The sequence below is a fragment of the Drosophila busckii genome, chromosome 3R (assembly GCF_011750605.1).
Source record: "Drosophila busckii strain San Diego stock center, stock number 13000-0081.31 chromosome 3R, ASM1175060v1, whole genome shotgun sequence".
Classification (NCBI taxonomy): Eukaryota; Metazoa; Arthropoda; class Insecta; order Diptera; family Drosophilidae; genus Drosophila; species Drosophila busckii.
Genome location: NC_046607.1, coordinates 17,529,083 through 17,549,583, shown reverse-complemented (window position 1 = coordinate 17,549,583; position 20,501 = coordinate 17,529,083). Strand labels below are relative to the sequence as shown.

Genomic DNA, 20,501 nt, shown 5'->3' with positions numbered 1-20,501 from the left:
GAGCTGCCTGCATAAAAATAATTCCAATTGCATATATATTTAAAATCACAACCATTTAAAACTATTAACTTACATTCTTAAAATGTAACGACTACTCCTCATTTTACAGCTAACGAAATGCTCCACACTTAACAGAATTTTTAAAATATATTCGCGCACAGTTATTTAATAATTTGGCCACACTTTTTTTTAACGGATAATATGTGCTAATTCGAACGGTCAGCCAAGTTGAAGTAAAGTGTATATAAAATCAACAAAGTAAGAAAATTCAGCTTATTTATTTTTAATGTATAGTCTTAACTATATGCATAAATACAAGTTATATGTATATATCGATGTATTGCTTAAACATCGATAAATTGAATGCGCTAATTTATCCGTAGTTCTTTTTGCAGCCCTATTTCGCTGCCCTACCAACACTAGTTTTCTGCAATCAATCGTAAAAATGTTCAAACTCGGTTAAAATTCTTTGTAAAACAATAAAAACAGTCATAAATAACAGGCAGTAGCGATAGCAACAACTGACAACATGGGCGATTTCTTCAAGTCGCTCAATTTCAATTATTTCAATAGCAACCCAAGCGCGACCAACAATATTGCTGATGTTGCAGGTGGCAACAACAACAGCAATAACGTTGCCAGTGGTGCAACAATCAACAGTGGCAGTCTCGACAATGATTACGTTGGCCAATATGTGGATATTGCTGGCCAAAAGCTGCGCATCAAATGTGTCATAGCCGAAGGTAAAGACAGGGCATAATAAAAAACAAGCATGGTCAAAGTACTGCAAGGTGCAGTTCAAGGACAAGAACGAATAGGAAATGTGTTATGTGGAGGCTCTATATATGAGCATACGAGCAGTTCGCCAGCTGACGACAATGACACCTCAACGTTAGCTAGAAGCTGAGCGTTTTCTTTGTTTACGCTGATTGAATTTCTTTTCATAAGACTTGTTGCTTTTGTCTGTGTGGAAATGAGATGCTCTAAAGAACAAATGAGTCATGCTTAGCCACACACACACACACGCATGCATAAACATGTATAAACATAAAGTTCACTTAAGTCAAATCACAATTTGGTGCAGTTTATGAGCCTAATTTGTAATTATATAAATTGACGCCCACGCTTATCAGTCAAATTGTTATCATTGCTTTTGTTCTATCTCACTTATTCATTTTGCAGGCGGCTATGCATTTGTATATGTAGCTCAAGATGTAAAAACTGGCACAGAATACGCCCTCAAGCGCTTGATTGGAGCCGATCAACAGGCCTGCCAGACTATACAGCAAGAGATTAACATGCACAAGCAACTATCGGGTCATGGCAACATTGTTACATTCATTGCCTCCAGCTGCATTGCACCCAATCCACAGCTCAAACAGCTGTCGGCTCAATATCTGCTACTAACCGAGCTCTGCAAGGGTAAGCGCTGCGCTATCACCCAAAACACATTTAACTAACGCTTATGTATTGTTTTCTAGGCGGCTCTTTGGTGGACTGCTTCAAGCTAGACAATGCACCACTTGATCCGCCTGTGGTGCTGCGCATCTTCTATCAAATGGCACGTGCTGTGGCTCATATGCATGCTCAAACCCCGCCCATAGCACATCGCGATATCAAAGTATATATCCAATCAAAGCAACAAGTTAACGCACGCTTAACATTTTTGTTATTTGCAGATTGAAAATTTTCTTATTGGCAATGACAAGCACATAAAACTTTGCGACTTTGGCTCCGCCAGCAAGGATCTACTTGCGCCCACTTTCGACTGGAGCGCACATCAACGCAACATGCTGGAGGATCAGCTAAATACCGTTACCACGCCCATGTATCGCGCGCCCGAAATGCTGGACACTTGGTCCAACTATCCCATTGGACCTAAGGCTGACATATGGGCCTTGGGCTGCATACTCTACTTCCTCTGCTATCTAAAGCATCCGTATGAGGATGGCGGCAAGCTGCGTATCATCAATGCCAACTATATGCTGCCACCAGATTCGCGTTATAACTGCTTTCGTGATATAATCAAGGGCTGCTTTAAGGTGAATCCTGCGGAGCGTTTTGACATAACCATGTTGCTGGAGCGCTTGGCTGCCATTGCTGAGACGCACAATTGGTCGCTAAAGGGTCCACTGGATTTGCTTGGTCTGCCCATTGAAACATCGCCAGCACAGAGTCCAGCTAACAGCGCCGCGCCAAAAGCAAATCACTCCGAGTTCTATACAGATAATCCACATGCTGCTGCACCAACAGCAACGCCTGCAGCTGCAGCAGCTAACGCCGCCGCCGCTGCCAGCTCCGGAAATGGCAGTTTGCTGTCCTCGCTGCGCGGTGGCGCTGGCACTTTGTTTAAGAACCTCAAGGACACATCCACGAAGGTGATGCAAACTATGCAGCAGTCCATAGCGCGCAATGATCTGGATATAAGTCACATTACCTCACGTGTGCTGGTTATGCCCTGCCCCTCAGATGGCTTCGAGTCTACTTATAAGACAAACAGCATTGAAGATGTGCGCTTATCGCTGGAAAGTCGCTTTGCGCCGCAAACCATAAGCATTTATAATTTTGGCGCACGCACTGTGCCCCGACTGCCACCCCCAGTGCGCACAGTTGAAGCCGGCTCCGTTTACGGCTGTCCACAGGCTCATGCGCCCAATCTGCAGGTGAGTCCACAAACATAACAATGTAAACTGTTATTAACTTTTAAATTTGTAGGGTCTCTACAACGTTGCTGCAGACATGTTTAACTTTCTTAATGCGGACGCCAAATCTGTGGTTATAGTGCAAACTGGCGACTCCGGCGGCTGCACTGCGGCCACCATTGTCTGTGCGCTGCTGATGTACGCCAATCTGCTGCATGAGCCCGAGGATGCAGTGCAAGTGTTTGCAGTCAAGCGTCATACTATCAATTTGCGCGCCTCCGAGTTTCGTTATCTGTACTACTTTGGTGACATTTTGCGGCCAACGCCTTTGCTGCCGCATTACAAGAACTTTAATCTGGTATCGCTTAGCTGTCAGCCTGTGCCACGCATGACGAAGGCGCGGGATGGCTGTCGCATTTATATGGAGGTGTACTGCAATGAGAAGCTGCTGCTGACAACGCTGCAGGATTATGAGAAAATGAGGTATGACTGCTATATAAAACAAGCAGAGTTTTTTGTTATTAAATCTATTATTTATTTACAGATTACACATTGCCGGTCCGGGTAAAATAGTGCTACCCATTAATTTAACCGTCTGCGGCGATCTTACTATTGTGCTCTATCATGCACGCAATGCCTTGAAGGGCATGGTGCGTCCACAGGGACTGCGCATCTGCCAATTTCAAATCAACACTGGCTTTGTGCCCGAGCCGGAAACACTGATTACCTTTAAAGCCCATGATCTCGATGATATGCCCGATCTCGAGCAAGTGCCGGCTAACTTTTGCGTCTCACTATCACTGAGTGTGACTGAAACCGAATCACCGCCCAGCCACAAGCCGCCCTGGCTGCCAGCCAGCAAGTCCAAGCGTCAGCCACAGAATCTATTTAGCTCTGATCTGGAATATGCCGAGATGCTCGATAACTTTGGTAGCCCAACGCATTGAACGCTTGTTAATGTTTATAACTAACATTTAATTTATTTGCAGTTACTAAGCCCATAACACGCGCCTCGCCGCCGCCTGCTGCGCGCAAGGCTGAGCGCGCTAGCTCACCACTGGTGCTGCCCGATGTTACAGAGATTGCTCATGATGTGCCAGCTAGCTTGGCGGAACCTTCACCACCCATCGATTTGCTCAATCTGAATCAGCAGCCAAGCGCAAGTGCAAGTGCCACGCCCGCTGATCCTTTGGCCAGCGCTATGCCCAGCACAGATGCCAGCTTTGATCTACTGGGCGCCTTTGGCGATGATGACTCCACGGGCATTGGCTCAGCGTCCATACCAGATGTGCTGCCGCCGCCGCAAGCTGCGCCCATGCAGCCCAAGCTCAACGCTGATATCTTAGATATATTTGGCTCCATTGATCCGAGCGGCGTTGGCGCTGGCCTAGGCACGCCCAATTTGAAACCAACAAGCGCTATGCCAAGCTTCTTCACTACACCACCACCAACAGCAGCAGCAGCAGCTACAGCTGCGCCACGCACGCAGCCCTCACCCACGCAAGCAGCGCCACAAAAACCTGCAGATCCATTTGCTGATATAGCCAACTTGGCCTCGGGCTTGAATATTAACTTTAATCCCAATACGCTAGGCGCCAAGTCTGCTGGACACACGCCCGTTGGACACAGTCCGCAGGCCACACAGTACTCCAGTCCCACGCACAAATCAACGCCAAGCCCAGTGCAAAATCAGGCGCCGCCCAAACCACAAGTGCCGCCTCAGCCACAACCAGCGTTTGTTAAAACGCCACCTCAACCTGCGGCCCAGGCACGTCCGGACTACAGTCGTACACACTTTGATGCGCCTAAGCCAGGTCAGCAATCAGCTGCAGGCGGTAGTAAGGGCGGCGACATATTTGCCGACATTCTGGGCCAGCAAGGTTATTCATTTGGCAGCAAAGGTCCACAAGGGCCACGCTCTATCAACGAAATGCGCAAAGAGGAGCTGGTCAAGGACATGGATCCAAAGAAAGTGCGCATTATGGAATGGGTAAGTGTGCTACACCAAGGTGTGTTATTGCAGTCAAAGCAATAATTTTATATTTTACTGCAGACCGATGGCAAGAAGAATAATATACGCGCCTTGCTCTGCTCCATGCACATGGTGCTTTGGGAGAATGCCAAATGGCAGCGCTGCGAGATGTCCACAATGGTAACGCCAGCGGAGGTGAAGAAGGCCTATCGACGTGCCTGTCTAGCCGTGCATCCAGATAAGGTCAGTCTAATACACATATATCTAAATGCTTTACTTGATTTCCTCTTTTGTTCTCAGCATAATGGCACCGAGCATGAGGAAATTGCCAAATTGATTTTTATGGAACTCAACAACGCGTGGACAGATTTTGAAAATGATGCCACACAGCAAAACATGTTCAATGCATAAAACGCGTCCTATAGCTATTATCTATCAATCTATCTATATAGTATATATATAGTTCAACTATACTTCTATTAGCTAAAAGATTAGTGTAAAGCCATGTAAAAAACAACAATTTCTAAGCTTTATTGTGTAAAGTGAAAAGTATTTGTGTATATCTGCCGTACACATTTTAGTTAGTGCAAAAAACAAAAGAGCCCATTTTAAAAATTCTAAAAATTAATGGACAGTATACTTAATAGTATAATTACGCCCACACATTCCTGCGAATTCGTTTAAGAAACAATCCAAGTTATTGTATACGTCCTTATTTCTGACATACTCATTGTTTGATTTTGCAGTTCAATTAAAATTGGAGTTAACTACAACTATGACCTGCTCCCTATCCAATATGTGATTATAATACGCGCCTATGCAAAGTGGAAACTATTTAAGATTACAATAAATAAATCAATATATTAATGCATAAACTAGTATGTAAAAAGTTAAAACGTAAAATGCATATATGTATATGGGGAAGCCAATCTACCTGTACGAATGTTAAAAATGAAAAGTTAATATGTACACATAATTTTAAAAGCATTTAAACTTGGTTTACACATTCTCAAGCATATGTAATAATAAATTCTTTATGCAATTCCCAAAGTTATATGTTGAGTTTATTTTTATAAGCAAAGAAATTTTCTGTTTACGCTAACGCTCAAAATTTCAAACCGCGCGCCGAAACTATCTAAATTTATCTTTTGTTTTTGTCTTAAAAAGCAGCCAGTTTTGACGGGAAAAAGCCAAAACGGCTTGCATTGCTCGCCTATTATTGCAGATAATACTCGCTAAATTGTTTTGTACTTTGCATCTCGCTCGCACTTATTGTATTCTCTTGCTCAGCTGCTCGCACGACCTTTTGTTTATTTACAAAGAGAAGAACATGTAAGAGGACGCGTTTTTATTCATCATCATCATCACAGCAAATAATTAAAATTATCAAGTGTGCAAATAATTAACCATGGCAACGTAAAGTGTTACAAAATAAGCATAAACATAAACAAATCGTAAAAGTGACTAGTTTGGCATAATTTCAAGCAATTGCGAAACGTGAGTAAACGCATAAGTAATATGATGAAATATGTATGATTGTCATGTAATACTTGCATTAGTTGCATTGCGCATAATTAGGCAATTTGACACGTATATTTATATAGATTAATTTATTTGTGGGTACGTAAGCAATAAAGCTTTTAGCAACAATAAATAAATAATACAGATAATTACGCTCAGCGTTTATCTAGCCTCGCAGCTGATTGTGATTTTGTATTTGTATAGAAAAGCAAGACGCAAACAGAAACGGGCAGGTATTTAAAATGTCGGCCATATAGACTTGTAGATACGCTACAGTAAGTGTAAGCGAATAACAAGCAAGAAGTAACTGTGAATATGCTTAGTACAAAGAGCGCCGAAAAGCTCTTGAGCAACACAATTTTTGGTATTAAATGTGTTAGTGTGTGTGTGTTTCGAGAACAAGTTATAAACAAAATCGAAAGGCAGGTTAAAAACAAAGCATTCAAGTGTATGAGATGCCCAAATAATATATCTGGCGCACTCTCACACACACATACATACATGCATGTGCATGTGTACAAACAAATGTGTGTATGTATGTGCGGGCGCTTGTGCGGGATACTGGGGCAAAAGAAAAACGCCAGCGTCCCCAAAATCGATTTTTTGTGCCAGTGACACAATCGCGCTGCAAAAGACAACACAATTAAATTTATATTAGAATTTGGCGCTTTTAAATATTAAATATAACTGCATAGGCTTAATGTGAGTGCAAATTATTAGACTAACAATAAGTGAGACATATTAGCTGCATAGAAATAAAGAAAACAGGCAAAAGAGTAGCTGCAAACATAAACAAGATTTTCAAGGTCGTTGCAAAATATAAACACAAGCAAAGATACACACATACATACATGCAAACATGTACTATATTTATGTCGCTAAATAAATGGCGCACTTGGCCAACGATTTGTTTATAAATTTATGTGTTTATTAACAGATAAAATGGAATCGTTTCTAAGTCTATTCGATCCCAATCAGCCAGACGATGGCTTCGATGAGGAGCCTGAGCTCAATGGCAACAACAGCGGCAGCAGTGAATTCGAAGTGGATGCCAATGCCAACAGCGAAGGCAAATTGATATTTGACTTTGAGCAGGGTAAACTGCCGCCCGAGCCGCAGCTGGGCAATGTGGAGTACAAGCTTAAGCTGTTGAATCCTTCAAAGCAGCGCTTCGAGCATTTGGTAACGCAGATGAAGTGGCGTCTGCGTGAGGGACATGGCGAAGCTATCTATGAAATAGGCGTATCCGATGCTGGCAAGCTAAAGGGTCTGAGCGACAAGGATATGAACGCATCGCTGACAACGCTCAAGCAAATGGCGCATCAGCTGGGCGCCAGCACTTCAGTGTTGCGTAGCAAAACTGTTGACGTTGAGCGCTCGGTGGCCGAGGTGCTGGTGCGCAAGATACCCGACGATCAGCATAACATAGAGATACGTGTGGCGGTGCTGGGTGGTGCAGATGCAGGCAAATCGACGCTGCTGGGCGTGCTGACACAGGATGAGCTAGACAATGGACATGGCAGAGCGCGACTTATCATGTTTCGCCACATGCATGAAATACAATCGGGTATGTATAGCATATATATAGCATATAGCTTTAATTTCAAACCACTTTAACCACAGGTCGCACTTCCTGCATTTCGCATGAAACGCTGGGCTTTGATGCGCTGGGCAATGTGGTCAACTATAAGTACAATGAAATGATGACCGCTGAGGAGATAAGCGATAGCTCTACCAAGCTGGTTACTTTTATGGATTTGGCTGGACATCGACGTTATATGCGCACCACAGTGCAGGCCTTGAGTGGCTATTCGCCTCACTATGCCATGCTGGTGGTGTCGGCGGGCAGTGGCTGCAACGACACTACCGAGGAGCATTTGGCCATTGTGCGTGCGCTGGACATGCCGTTTTTTATACTAATAACCAAAACGGACATCACATCGCCGGATGCTACAGTGCAGGAGCTGCGCACGCTCTTGACCAACATAGGCTGCCGCAAGGTGCCATTTGTGGTGAGCAATACGGATGAAGCTATTTCGGCGGGCTCGAATCAAGTCTCGGAGAATATTGTGCCCATTTTCTGTGTGTCCAATGTCACAGGCACTGGGCTGAATCTAGTCACCAAGTTTCTGTACGTGCTCTCGCCGGGCATAAGCAATGCAGAGAAGGATCGCTTGGAACTCGAGCCCTGCGAGTTTCAAATTGACGAAATCTTTCGTGTCACCGACGTGGGACCTGTGGTGGGCGGACTGCTCGTACGCGGCGTAGTAACTGAGAATATGCCCATGAAGCTGGGTCCACTGCCCGATGGCAGCTTCGAGGCCGTCACTGTCCACACTATACATCGCAATAAAGCGCCTTGCCGCGTAGTGCGCGCCGGCCAGAGCGCCTCGCTCTCTTTCACGCCCACGCAGGAGCTGCCCTCGCTGCGCAGCGGCATGGTGCTGCTAGGCGATTCGGCCAGCACGGATGAACCTTTCGGCACCTACTTCTTTCAAGCCAAAGTCTCGGTGCTGTTCCACGCCACTGCCATCTTTGTGGGCTTCCAGACCACTGTGCATATTGGGAGCATACGCCAAACGGCGGTTATACGCGGCATTATGGGCGGCGAGAAGCTCGGCACCAATGACTCTGCCTCGGTGATGTTCGAGTTTGTGGGACATCCGGAGTATGTGCGTCCGGGCATGCGCATACTCTTCCGCGAGGGCATGTCCAGCAAGGGCATTGGTGTGGTCACCCAAGTATTTCCCGTTAACAAGACGCGCGCCAAGTGATCTCTACCGCTTGGAACATCACGGTTATATATCTCAAGAAAAAAACTAGCAAAACATATGTAGAAATGTACATATTAATTAGCAACTAGAATTTAAAGTTTTTGGATTAGCATTAACATTAATACTTACTTATACTACCTTGAATTTTTAGCAGTTCCACTGTTCTGTGATTTTTCTTTTTCATTTAAGCTCAAGCTCCAGTATACAAAGTATATATCCTACGAATTATTCATTTTAACTCACGCGTACTTAATAAAAGTAACTAAAGTCCATACAACTTTCTCGCTTACTTATGTCTCAACAAATAATTTATTGTAAATCAATTACTAGAGCTATTGATATCACTCGCCTTCGCTGGCACGCTGCTGGGCGCCTCAATCTCCTCCGCCTTGGCGGGCACAGCGGACAAAAATCTAAACAGCACAGGAATTTCGCCCAGCACAGGATTTCCACGCTCTAGCAAACGTATCCAGGACAACAGTGAATCCTTTGTCGACGTGCCTGTGGCACAGATGGCCATAATGGTGCCATCATCCTGCTGATGCACTGAGCGTAGCTTGCCCAGCTGATTGTGTCGTCGTGGTGGCGCGCGTCCAAAGAACGGCACGTCAATCTTTGTCACATCATCCTCGTCCAGCTGGCGTTCGTCCAGTTGCGCCAGGAAATCTACGTCCGCATCAGCGCGCAGCGTAAAGTAGTTGATCCTCCGATTACGTATCCACATATTAAATGGACCTTCTATATATAAAGCTTTCTGTTTCGAGTGCTCCCTGAGCAATTTGCTCTGCTCTGGGCTCATGCCACTGACTATCCACGTATCATCCAGCGCATCCTTTAGCTCCGACGTTTCAAGCACATCAATCTTGGAGCGCAGATCCACTGTGCACATGCGTTCCACTGCCAGCTTGGCAATTTCCAGCGTATCATCTGGTACTGGATCAGGCAGCGGCCAAGGCGATAGGTTTTTAAACTTTGGCATCCAGTACATCATGCGCCAATACTTTCGCAGCGGATGTCCGCGCTGTCCAAACACATTCAGCAGCATTGCCTCCATTTCATAGTCTGGCATAACGCCATTATCCTCCATTTGTTCCAGCAAATCTATGATGCACTGCTGCTGCTTGGGATAGTGCATAAACTCTGCCTGGAATATATTCTTGGGTATGAATTTACCCTTGGGCATTACATTGATAAGCGCTTTGTACACTTCCAAGTCGTGCTCCACGCCAAAGTCGGCCATGTGCTTGAGTGCCGCATAGATGAACTCCACATGATTGCGCCGATGGATATCGCGCTCCATAAATATCTCCACCATGGTCAGGTACGTGTTCTTGGTCTTCTCTTGTGCTATGGCAAAGGGATTACGTGCTGCAGGTAGACTTTTGGATGAGCCGGTGCTACTTTGTCTCGTTTTTTCATTATTCCTGTTATCTTTAGCATCTGCGGCATAATTTCTAGTTAAAATTATGTTCGGTTGTTGTCTGTAGAGCGTTTGTGCCGCTGCGCCGTGAAATCGCAATATACAAGGCAGCTTACGTATCATTTTTATTTAAAATAATTAAATTAAAATTTGCTAAACTAAAATGAGAGTATTTAGCTGCACAGAGTGTCCAATTGGTATTACAAAATCACAACAAAGACATTTTGCAGCACTGTTTAGGGTAAACAGCTGATGAGCATTAGTGTTGTAAAAAGTTGTCGATAAAAACGTTATCGCTAATGTTATGTTATCGTCTATTTATTTTGAATATTGGCTTTTCATATTACAATTACATTTTGCTAACGAATCACACGAAACATGCGTTAATCTTTGTTAAAAATGTATTTTTCTCACTTAAACATAAAATACACCCATATATCAATCAACGCCTGGGAAATTTAAAGCAAACTTGCAATATTGTGACGAAAAGTCATTGTGCCCGCATAAATTGTACACTCATTTACAACTGTAAGTGCTGTAATGAACAATCATCTGCTCTTGTATATAGATTGTTTATAATACCAGCAAAATACGATTGCATTATGTGTCAGCTGTATATCAATATGCATATCATTCGAATAATTCACACTTTCGCAAAATTATGCATCGCTGAGTGAACGCTCGATCATTAATAACCCCCTAAGTTATTTTTGGACGAATATCTTTTTATGCTTTACTTTTAATATATCAATTTTGTTGTATAGCACTTAACACCACTTAACGGTAAAAAAAAACAGTCGATTAGCTGGCAAACTGGCAACACTCACTGATCATTAAGGGAATGAACTCAGAGAGCTACAGCATAATTATCTTACGCCCAGTAGTCGTGTTTACTCACACGTTTTAAACTGTCCGAAAAGGCCCAGTTAAGAAGAGGCCGGAGGCCATCTGCGTACATAATAATCAGGGCAAGGCGTCAAAATATTTCAAAATATGTACAATAAGGCATTTTTTGCTAATTGAAAACGCAAGACACGTATAGAATTTTTGATTAAATCAAACTATTTATATATGTATCTTTCATATGTATCTGCTCAGCAACAGATAAAATCAAGCCATAAACCGAAACATTTATCAGCTTATTACCTGTCAGTGTTTAATAAATTTTTAATTACTAATTGAGCAATTTAGTATAATAACTTGAGTAGTTACTTATTTAAGATATGACATAATTTATTGTGCGAAAATAATAAATATGATAAGACAAAGCAAACAAAGCTTGACTATTTTACAAGTCTAATGACTATACGTGAGTAATCATAAAGTCTAAGATGCCTAAGGTATTATTTATAAACTTGAGCGATATTCAATATGTCCAAGCGAAAGGCTTATAAATATTTATTTTTAAGTGCAATTGTTGACATTAATGCAGTTCTATACTATAAACCAATAAGACATTTGCTGATAAAAGGTTTGTTTGTTTATTTCTGCGCATATTGCGGGTCTTTCAATGGATTTTCTTAAACAAAGAGCAATCTGTATATATTTATGTATATACTAGGCAAACGTGAGTCTTTCAACGTAAACACGTACATACATACATACCGTTATGCATTAGATTTCAACAACAACAACGATAAGCTTTCACCATGCACATTCTCTTTTTAACGAGTGCATACATAGATATTAAATACATACAAGTGTGTGTGGTCGCGCTTGCATTTGTATGTGTGTCTATATATTTTTGCATATGTCTATAATTGTAATTGCAGGCAAAATCGTTGCGTCAATTTGTGCCAAATAAAAATTGCGTTTTGCTGCCAATTTGTTGCTCTCAGTCGTACATAGATACATAGATGAAGTTTACGTGTGTGTGTGTATACGTGCTTGTACAAGTATGCGCTTAAATTGTTGTGCAATGAATATATAAAACAGTCTCTTTGCGTTTGCCTTTAAATAAAATTAATAAATTTTCTCAAATTGTATTCTCTTCCATTGAAAGCTTATCTTATGGCTACAATTTTTGATAAACACTTGTTTAATGCGCTTATCTTTTTATACGGCTCTAACTAAATGCGACTACTTCATTTTAACTATGCTTGCGTTTTTTATTCTATTTTACGCATTGCCTTATTTGGCGTTTGCTTATGCATATGTTTACTTCGAGCGAACAATTATTTAGACAGGAAGTCAGCCGCAGCAGCAGTTGCAGTTGCAGTCGAAGAGCAGCCAGAAGCTGCTGTTGCTGATCTCTGCAGCGGCGAGGGCGACGGCGACGACACCAAGATAAAAATGCAAACATGGAACGCAGGCGCAGGGCGTGTGACAAAGCAATAAAAATGAAGTGCGAGTAAATGAAAAACCAAATGGACGGCATAACTAAAATAGCAGCGGCTAAAAATAAATAAAAACGCGCACACGCCGCTGACAGACAAAGCGCAAGAGACAAAAAAACAACAAAGAAAAAGCAAAAGCAAAAACAAAAAGGGCGCATGCGAGGGCGCAGCTTGCAGTAGGTGTTGACACATACAGCTAGGTAAACTTGTATAAGAGTATTTGTGTATGCGTGTCGGCATTAGAAAGAGAAGCTGCGCAGCCTGCGAAAGAGCGGGGGAGGCGAGGCGAGGCAGCTGTAAAAGTTGACTACGCTGACAGCAGCGGGCAAAATATTTGGGCAGCTTGACTGAGCACGCGCTCATCAAAACGCAAAATATAATAAAGTAATGTAATATATGCCAAAAATAGTTTAAAAACAAACAGCAGGCTGATCAGAAAATGTTGACCATATGCTATAAAGATATGTAACTGAAACTCATTTGATTTTTGGCTCTCTTGCCCTTTTTGTTACGTATCATATTACGTTAATAGCGTCCATTTGGATGAGGCAAGGGGCAAGGGTAGACAATATTCAAATGCAACCACCAAACATAAAGTTCATTTGGTCGCGCGGGGTCACCAGACCCATGAATTAAGAGCTGGTTTTCCAAGCATCTTTTGTTTGGAAAAACGTTGGAAAAATCTTCAAAGCAACAATAAAAAGCAAAGACTATAAAAAGGCAGCAATTGTATAGAAAAATGCAGAGAAATAAAATGGAAAAACCAGTTGGAGAACCAGCCGCCACAATAGCATAATAAATGCCTATCAATTATGCTGGTTGCTGAAGTGCAAGAGAACGAGAAGGAGCGAGAGCGAGAGAGCGCGAGAGAAAATTCATTGTTTGGCATTTTCCACACGGCTGGCTACGTTGGGCGACAATTGTCGCTAGTTTTCGCGTTTTTCTCATCACATTGTGCGAGTTTTTATTCATTTTGCGCTATTAACCAGTTTGGGTGTGAAAAGTAACGGACTGCTAAGATTTCTACAAGTGGGTCAGAGAGCTCTATACATATGTAAGTGGCAAGCTGGCGTGCTGCATGCAACAACAGCAATAAGAGAACGTGCAACTGACCCACTCGCTGTCATGCAACAAGCTCGTAAAGTCGCCGTCTTTGATTTATGCAACTCGGCCCACATTACAAGAGCCCTACAAATGTTTATATGTATGTGTGTAATAACTATAAACATAAATCTCAACTTCAAGCTGTGTTCAGCTATCAACAAATTTTCATTTAGAGGCGCAAACCCTTTTACTTTTTTCACATTTAGTTGAATTATGAGCTGGACATTGGTCAAACTGTCATGCGAAACGCGCCAGCTGGGTGGGTAAACCAACTATAACTGTATCCCCTGAGAGTATAAGAGAAGCAGCGAGAGCGAGAGAGGCAGCGAGATTGTCTAATTGCGGCAGACATCAGTGTTATCTATGCGCTTAGAAACTGGACACTGGGCAAGACGTGGCTTGGCCATTGGAGGAGCGTGAGATTTATGAGCACCAGACTGCAGTCCAGACCAGACCAGACCAGTCCAACTATTGCAATTAAGCTCACACACTCGCAAAAGATAAATGAGACAAATTAGCACCGTGGGCTCAACTGCAATAAACATAATAAGGCAGGAAGAGCATGTTAAATTGCGCCGGAACCACAGATGCTCTTACTTGGGTTACAAACTTTAAAATAAATGACAAATAATAGTTTTCTTAAAATGAATCATGCTTGCAGCTTTATTTTCTGACTTCAAATTCCATTTAGCAGCCACAGCGACAACAATTGCCGTCCGTCTAAGCTTTTATTTCGAATGGAGCAGATGTTATTTTTTGGGCGTCTGCCCCCTCCCAGACGCGCTCAAAAAACCAGAAATGAAATAAGCAAACTAAAAAACCAAAGCACTTGTTTCATCTTGAGCAAGCGGCTCAACATTCGAGGCAATGAGGGGTTAAGACAGCGGTGTATGCATCTGTGTGTGGATTTCAGGTTTTGGTTTTTGGCGCAAAAATTTCTTGCTCAAAATTGGCAGCAGGTGAGAGTGAGAGGGGCAAGCAACAGCAGCAGCAGCAGCAGCAGCCGCACAAATTGGCGCAAAATTTACAGATGCCTCAAAAAAAGAAACACACACACACACATGCACATAACTAAGAGCTACAAGTGCAAGCGAGCGCGAGATAGCGGCGCACAGCGTCTCTCAGCTGTGAGCAATATTTATGATCTTGCTGCCTGTCAAAGCTGAGAGAGGGGGCTTGACTGCGACTGCGACTGCAACTGCGACGGCGACTGCGTCACACACACACAGACACACCTATGTATAGCAGGCAGCCCCCAAACAGACAGCAACAACACCCCACGCATTTAAAAATAGACTTGCATCCGCTAGATACGTGTTTTAATTGTAAATGTTGCCACATATACATGCCCACGTAGTAAGCCCTACGTCGGCTTACTAAGAATTCTTTTCTTTAATGAGCTAATTTATTAATTAGGTAAACGTGACGTCAGCGGGACTAAAAACTGATTCGTTGTCTGCTTACGCGTGCCACAAAAATTTCCATTGATAACACAATTCGCTTGCAACTAACAGCATGAGGCACAAGCTGCTGCTAACGGAAGTCTGTCCTAGACAAAAGTAGCTCAGCAGCAAACCAATCACGTACTATGTATAGACGACATGTGTTTTTATCTTTTATAGCTCATAAATTAAAATGCATATCTGCATTTGTTTAAAAGCAGCGGCTACTGTAGTATCAGCTGATGTTGCTGAAAATTGAAACGCATTTTCCCTATGACGCATGCTCGATTTTCGTGAGGGTTTCTTTTCATTTTCCTTTGAATTTTTTTGGCGCGAGGGTTGAATTTTTGCATTTGGGGCGCAAAACCTGTGAACAACCCTACAAATGCGCAGGTAACTTAACAATATCGCTGTTTAAGCCGACAGAAATCCTTTATGTCCAATAGGCGCGGCACCTTTACGCTTTAAAAATGACTAATCTCTGTGGCTTTCGGTCAAGAGCAGCTGTTGCCAGCTGACTCAGCAATATTGGCAATACAGCTACAGCTACAGCTACATACATATATGTAGCTACAATACAATTGTACATATTTATATGTTATATGCTCTATGCCTTTCAACTCTTTTCACTTTCATTTGTGGCCACGCTTGAATGCCGCCTGAAGCGCGAAAGTGTTTTGTTTTTGTTTTTGTAGAAAATTGTAGTTAAATAAAAAACGACAAGCCCAGTCGGGCAGTTATTGTAGTACAACATACATAGACAGCTCGTTAGCTAGTCTCGGCAATTAGGCCGTTTAATGTTGCTTGAAACTTGTTTTGACCTTGAACTAGCCGCCAAAATGTTCTATTATTATAAAATAAAAGCTCCACTAGCTTAATTTATACAAATTGTGTAAGTAATAATAACTCTACATATTCAATAATTTAGCTCATTAGTTTCAATTTGCCTGCTATGAGTTTCAATTTTCAAAATAGTAGTAGCTTAAATAATTTTACGCTCTTAGCCAGCGTTAACGTAAAACTCTCTCTTCGCTCGCGGTTATGCTGAAAATGTTAGCGCACTGTTAAGTTTCACGCAAGTGCAAGCGAGCTAGCATGCGTGTTTCTCGTTCCATTTTCAGCGTTCCGCTGTTAATGTATCTGTTGGCTGCACTATGTATAAATATGACTGTATCTGTAGCCTAAACATTTCAAATTCATTCGTTGCGGTGTGCGGACGCTAATTTTGTATCTTTGCGTTTGTCGCTCGCTCGCGCGTACTTAAGCAGAAAAAATTCAACAACAAAAGTTAATAAAAAAGAATTGTGCAAAATACATATATGCACATTGCAATGACCGCTCAAACAATACGTAATTTAGCAGCTACGTGATTTTGCGTACAACGTGTGTATGCATTAAGTGTGTGTGAGTGTGTGCGTGTGTATGTAAAGTAAAAGCAACAGCACAGCAACAGCAACAGCAACTGCTACTTTCCCAAAAAATCAATAACTAAGCGAAAAGTGAAAAGTGCATAAAAAGTGCAAAGAATAAAACAAAAAATAAAATAAAAGAAAATGTCAATTTCCTGCACAATGGTGGCACCAATGGGCTCGCTGGCCGAGAAACTAAACATAGCAAGCTGTAGGCCGCGACCGCTGGGCGCGAACAGCGCCAGACGCAATCTATTCAATGTGGATCCCGACGAGGTTAGCCGAAAAACTGAGGAGAATATGAACGAGCTGCATCAATACAACAAGACATTGCTAAAAGTGCGCTACAACATTGATCCCAAACAGTTGGAGAATCCTGTCGAGAACTCAGCGCCTGCGCCAAAACAGATCAACAACCACAACAGTGACTGCAAAACAGAAACAACACCCTACGAGCGTCTAAGCGGCATCAAAGGTACGTTTTTCAACCCCAAAAACAAAAACCAAAATCACAATCACCTGATTTACGCGCTAAGCAAACCCACCCCTGTTCGTCATTTTTGTTTGTTGTTTTGCTTGCCATATTCGTCGTAAAACTCTCTACGCCAGCTTTGAATTCAGGTGCAGTGCCCTACCCTATTAGTAGTTGCTAGCGTGAATTTTAATTGCATTTTTCTCGTTCTATAGTTTATTTAAACAGCTGTGGTTTAACCCTCTATAGGCTTAACCTTTATGTTTTTAGTTTTTTGGCGCCTTCGCTACATGCCGTGTGTGTTTTTGTAGTTTTGTTTTGATAAACGTTTGCTTATTGCGTCGTTTCATACTGCCATTTAACCTCGTTTACTGCTCCCTCTCGCTCTTTATCTGTGACTCTTTGATTAATATAAATGTTTTGCCATTCACGCTTTCGTCCGCAAGCAACACAAAGTTGACAAAAAAACAAATATGCAAACAACAAATACTATTTGAGCAAAAAGATAAAGCAAGAAACAATTGAATAACAACTGACGTCAAAATATATTTTCGCGCCAAAACAGCCAAAGACGAAAATAACATTAACATAATTTAATTTGTTTTTATGCGTACACATACTTATGTTTTGTAAAAATGTTTTGCTTGCAATTAATCGGGGCCTCTCAATTTGTATACGACAAAATCACTGTCAACGCCTTGCATTGTTATTGTTATAGCTGCAATATGCATACAAACTCAGAATATTAAGAAACACACACTGAAAATGCGAGAGAGAGAGAGAATCAACTTGGCAGACGACTGTACATAATATAGCTGTTGTTGTTGTTGCTGCTGCTGATCGAAAAACATCGTCGTCTTATACTACGCTGCTGCTGCTGCTGCCCACTCACACCCACTTTCAGCAGACGATATCAGCGTCGCAGTGGCAGACAACCGGGCAGGGCTCTCTTGCGCGCGCTCTCTCTTTCGCTTGCGCTCTCGCTCTCGCGAGCTTTTTTTTCGTGAGCGTAAGTAGCTCCAACGTTGTTTGTTTGCCTTTGCACGCACGAGTATTTTTTTCTTTTTTTTTCATTTGGCGCGATTTTTATTTTTAGTTGTCTTACTGATAACAGCATATGCATATGTATTGTATGTATGTAATACGCACGTCTGTTGTTGTTGAGTTGTTGTTTTCATAAACTCGTCGTCGTCGCCGTCGTCGTTTTGAAGGTCACGGCTATGTGTGTACAGTCTAACAAAGTTTTAAACGTTTTTAATACGATTTATGCTTGTATATTATAGTAGCAGCTTTTGTCTGCTCTCCAGTCTCAAGAGCGCATTTTGTTTTGGCCAACACTGTACCTAAAACAGTAAGCGTTGCTATTTTTGCTGTTTTGTTTTGTTTGCCACGCCTCAAAGCCAAAGGCAGCTTAAGCTATAGTGTTGTTATTTTTTAATTATGTATGCAACAGATCTCACGGCCTAATCAATATGTGCATATGTATGTATGTTTATTGTTGCTGCTGCCTTTTGTTGTTAGTTGGGATTTCTGTTTTCCAGCCACGCCATACACACAATTTCGTAAACAAAACGCGTTTTTGTTGTCCGCACTCGGCTTATCATTTACTCATTTCATAAGTTTGCTTTTGTTCAACGTGCTCATGCGTGTGTGTGTGTGTGTGTGTAGAAAGCGGTGTAAGCGCATAATGAGTTTTAAAGCTTTAACAGCGCACGGCTTGCGTGCCCATAACGGTAAATTACAACGTTGGAAGTTTTTTTTAACATCGCCACCCGCTCATTACAAAAGTTTTGTTCTTTTCTCTGTCTCTTTCTATGTCATCAACGTTGTTGCTAACTGTAAAATGGTTTTGTTTTGTAATAAACAATTGTCAGAACTGTGCTGTACAAAAGAATTGCTTTAACTACATAAAGCATATTTATAGTTTTAGATTTTTGTTTGCTATTTATACGCATAATATTTTTAAACATTTTGAGCAGTCAACAGCTGCACTGATAAGCAAGAAACATGATCTGTTATCGACTTGAGCATAGGTCAGGTAGCATAATAAATAAATCTAAACAAAGCTTTTTTGCATTGCAAAATGCGTTTCAGTTTCCAGAGTGCAAGTGCTTTGCTGATAAGAGGTCCACTGTGCACAGTGCACACAAACAAATACAAATACACATACAAACACATGCATAGCTATTAGCTCTAGCTGTAGACATTGAGACGTAGTCGTTGCAGGTTGCTTTTCCTTTCCCTTTTAACAACAACTACTACTGCATACAGTCGTATACTTAATATATGTGTGCAACTGTATTTTGAAGGTCAAATGACGTTTGCACTTTTGCTTTACTTTTGCTTCACTGTGACTAATTACTAATTGTGTTTGCTTTTTGTATTTTCTACTATTTGCAGGCTGTTATCGTATACGCAAAGCCAACATTAAAAATTCAAATGTGCCAAAACCGTCAAGTCAACAAAAGAACAACAACAATGACGACAACAAGAAAAACAACAACACAAACATTGTTGTTAGCCATAATATCGAAGCGGATAAGGACAGCAAGCAGCAGCAGCAGCAAAAGGACTAAAAGCGGCAATATAAATATAAATAATTTTATTATTTTTTATGTGTATATTTTGTTTTTAACAAAAACCCCCACTGACTTGACTGTCAAAATGTTGTACAAAAACATTTTTTGCAAGGCCAAAGGGTATAAATACAAAAAAATATTAAAAAAAAAAGCAAAAAAAAAAAAAACAAAGACACACCCACTCACAGCAAAAAAAAAAAAACTGACGACGCGTGCATAAAGTCAAACATCATAATATTAATGCGGATGCCCCTCTGATGTGATTATACAAATCATTTTCTATATATGAAATTGGCAATACGTAATTTTAAATGCAAATGCAAAACGTTTTTTTCTTAACTAGTAAATCTGTAAATTTAAGCATTACTTTTATATTAAATCCATTCATTGGCGCATCCAAAACATGTGTAGTATATAATACCCACCCAAATTTCAAAGCGTTCTCAGCGTGTTACTGACTTTATGGCACGCGTATTGGCTAAAAGTATTTACAATTTGTCATGATCTCAATTATTACAATTTTAAATTATTTTTTGCCCTAAATGTAATTTAATTGAAATTATTTAAACTCAACAAAACACAGTTACAATCAATTAAACAAAGAAAACTAAGCTGCTCTGTATTTATTGTAAAACTATTTTTGCTACTTTCGTATTATTGTTAAACTAAAATTTTAAAATACTGTGTATATTGGCTACAAAACAAAAAAAAAGAGAGAAAGAGAAAACACAAACTGTGCATATTTCCTTAAATTAAATTAAACAATTGTAAAACTTACACAACACACACACATTGACATTATGTATGAGTAGAAAAAACAAAAACAAAAA

At 41.3% G+C, this 20,501-nt stretch overlaps 4 protein-coding genes across 6 annotated transcripts; 3 read left to right on the top strand and 1 right to left on the bottom strand.

The window, feature by feature from the left end:
* Positions 1 to 416: 416 nt before the first annotated feature.
* On the top strand, positions 417 to 5,656 carry LOC108604305 (cyclin-G-associated kinase). The gene is made up of 9 exons (XM_017993723.1): positions 417 to 743; positions 1,183 to 1,422; positions 1,482 to 1,621; positions 1,680 to 2,663; positions 2,716 to 3,125; positions 3,187 to 3,572; positions 3,632 to 4,632; positions 4,696 to 4,857; positions 4,915 to 5,656. The coding sequence occupies exons 1-9, from the start codon at positions 530 to 532 to the stop codon at positions 5,023 to 5,025; spliced, it is 3,648 nt and encodes a 1,215-aa protein (XP_017849212.1). The 5' UTR covers positions 417 to 529; the 3' UTR covers positions 5,026 to 5,656.
* A 283-nt stretch (positions 5,657 to 5,939) lies between these two features.
* LOC108604483 (GTP-binding protein 2) lies at positions 5,940 to 9,176 on the top strand. 3 transcript variants are annotated; one of them, XM_017993972.2, is made up of 3 exons: positions 5,940 to 6,111; positions 7,073 to 7,702; positions 7,759 to 8,909. In XM_017993972.2, exons 2-3 carry the CDS (start codon positions 7,078 to 7,080, stop codon positions 8,907 to 8,909), a joined length of 1,776 nt encoding a protein of 591 aa, XP_017849461.1. In that variant the 5' UTR covers positions 5,940 to 6,111; positions 7,073 to 7,077. The 3 variants fall into 3 exon arrangements, with proteins under 3 accessions (XP_017849461.1, XP_017849462.1, XP_033149974.1); XM_017993973.2 differs by lacking the exon at positions 5,940 to 6,111 and adding an exon at positions 6,767 to 6,837; XM_033294083.1 differs by lacking the exon at positions 5,940 to 6,111 and having other exon boundaries at positions 7,078 to 7,702; positions 7,759 to 9,176.
* Positions 9,177 to 9,197: 21 nt separating this feature from the next.
* On the bottom strand, positions 9,198 to 10,510 carry LOC108604482 (evolutionarily conserved signaling intermediate in Toll pathway, mitochondrial). The gene has a single exon (XM_017993971.1). It carries the CDS (start codon positions 10,450 to 10,452, stop codon positions 9,229 to 9,231), a length of 1,224 nt encoding a protein of 407 aa, XP_017849460.1. The 5' UTR covers positions 10,453 to 10,510; the 3' UTR covers positions 9,198 to 9,228.
* A 6,182-nt stretch (positions 10,511 to 16,692) lies between these two features.
* Positions 16,693 to 20,013, top strand: LOC108604824 (myb-like protein AA). Its single transcript, XM_017994435.1, has 2 exons — positions 16,693 to 17,095; positions 19,493 to 20,013. Exons 1-2 carry the CDS (start codon positions 16,765 to 16,767, stop codon positions 19,666 to 19,668), a joined length of 507 nt encoding a protein of 168 aa, XP_017849924.1. The 5' UTR covers positions 16,693 to 16,764; the 3' UTR covers positions 19,669 to 20,013.
* Positions 20,014 to 20,501: the final 488 nt, after the last annotated feature.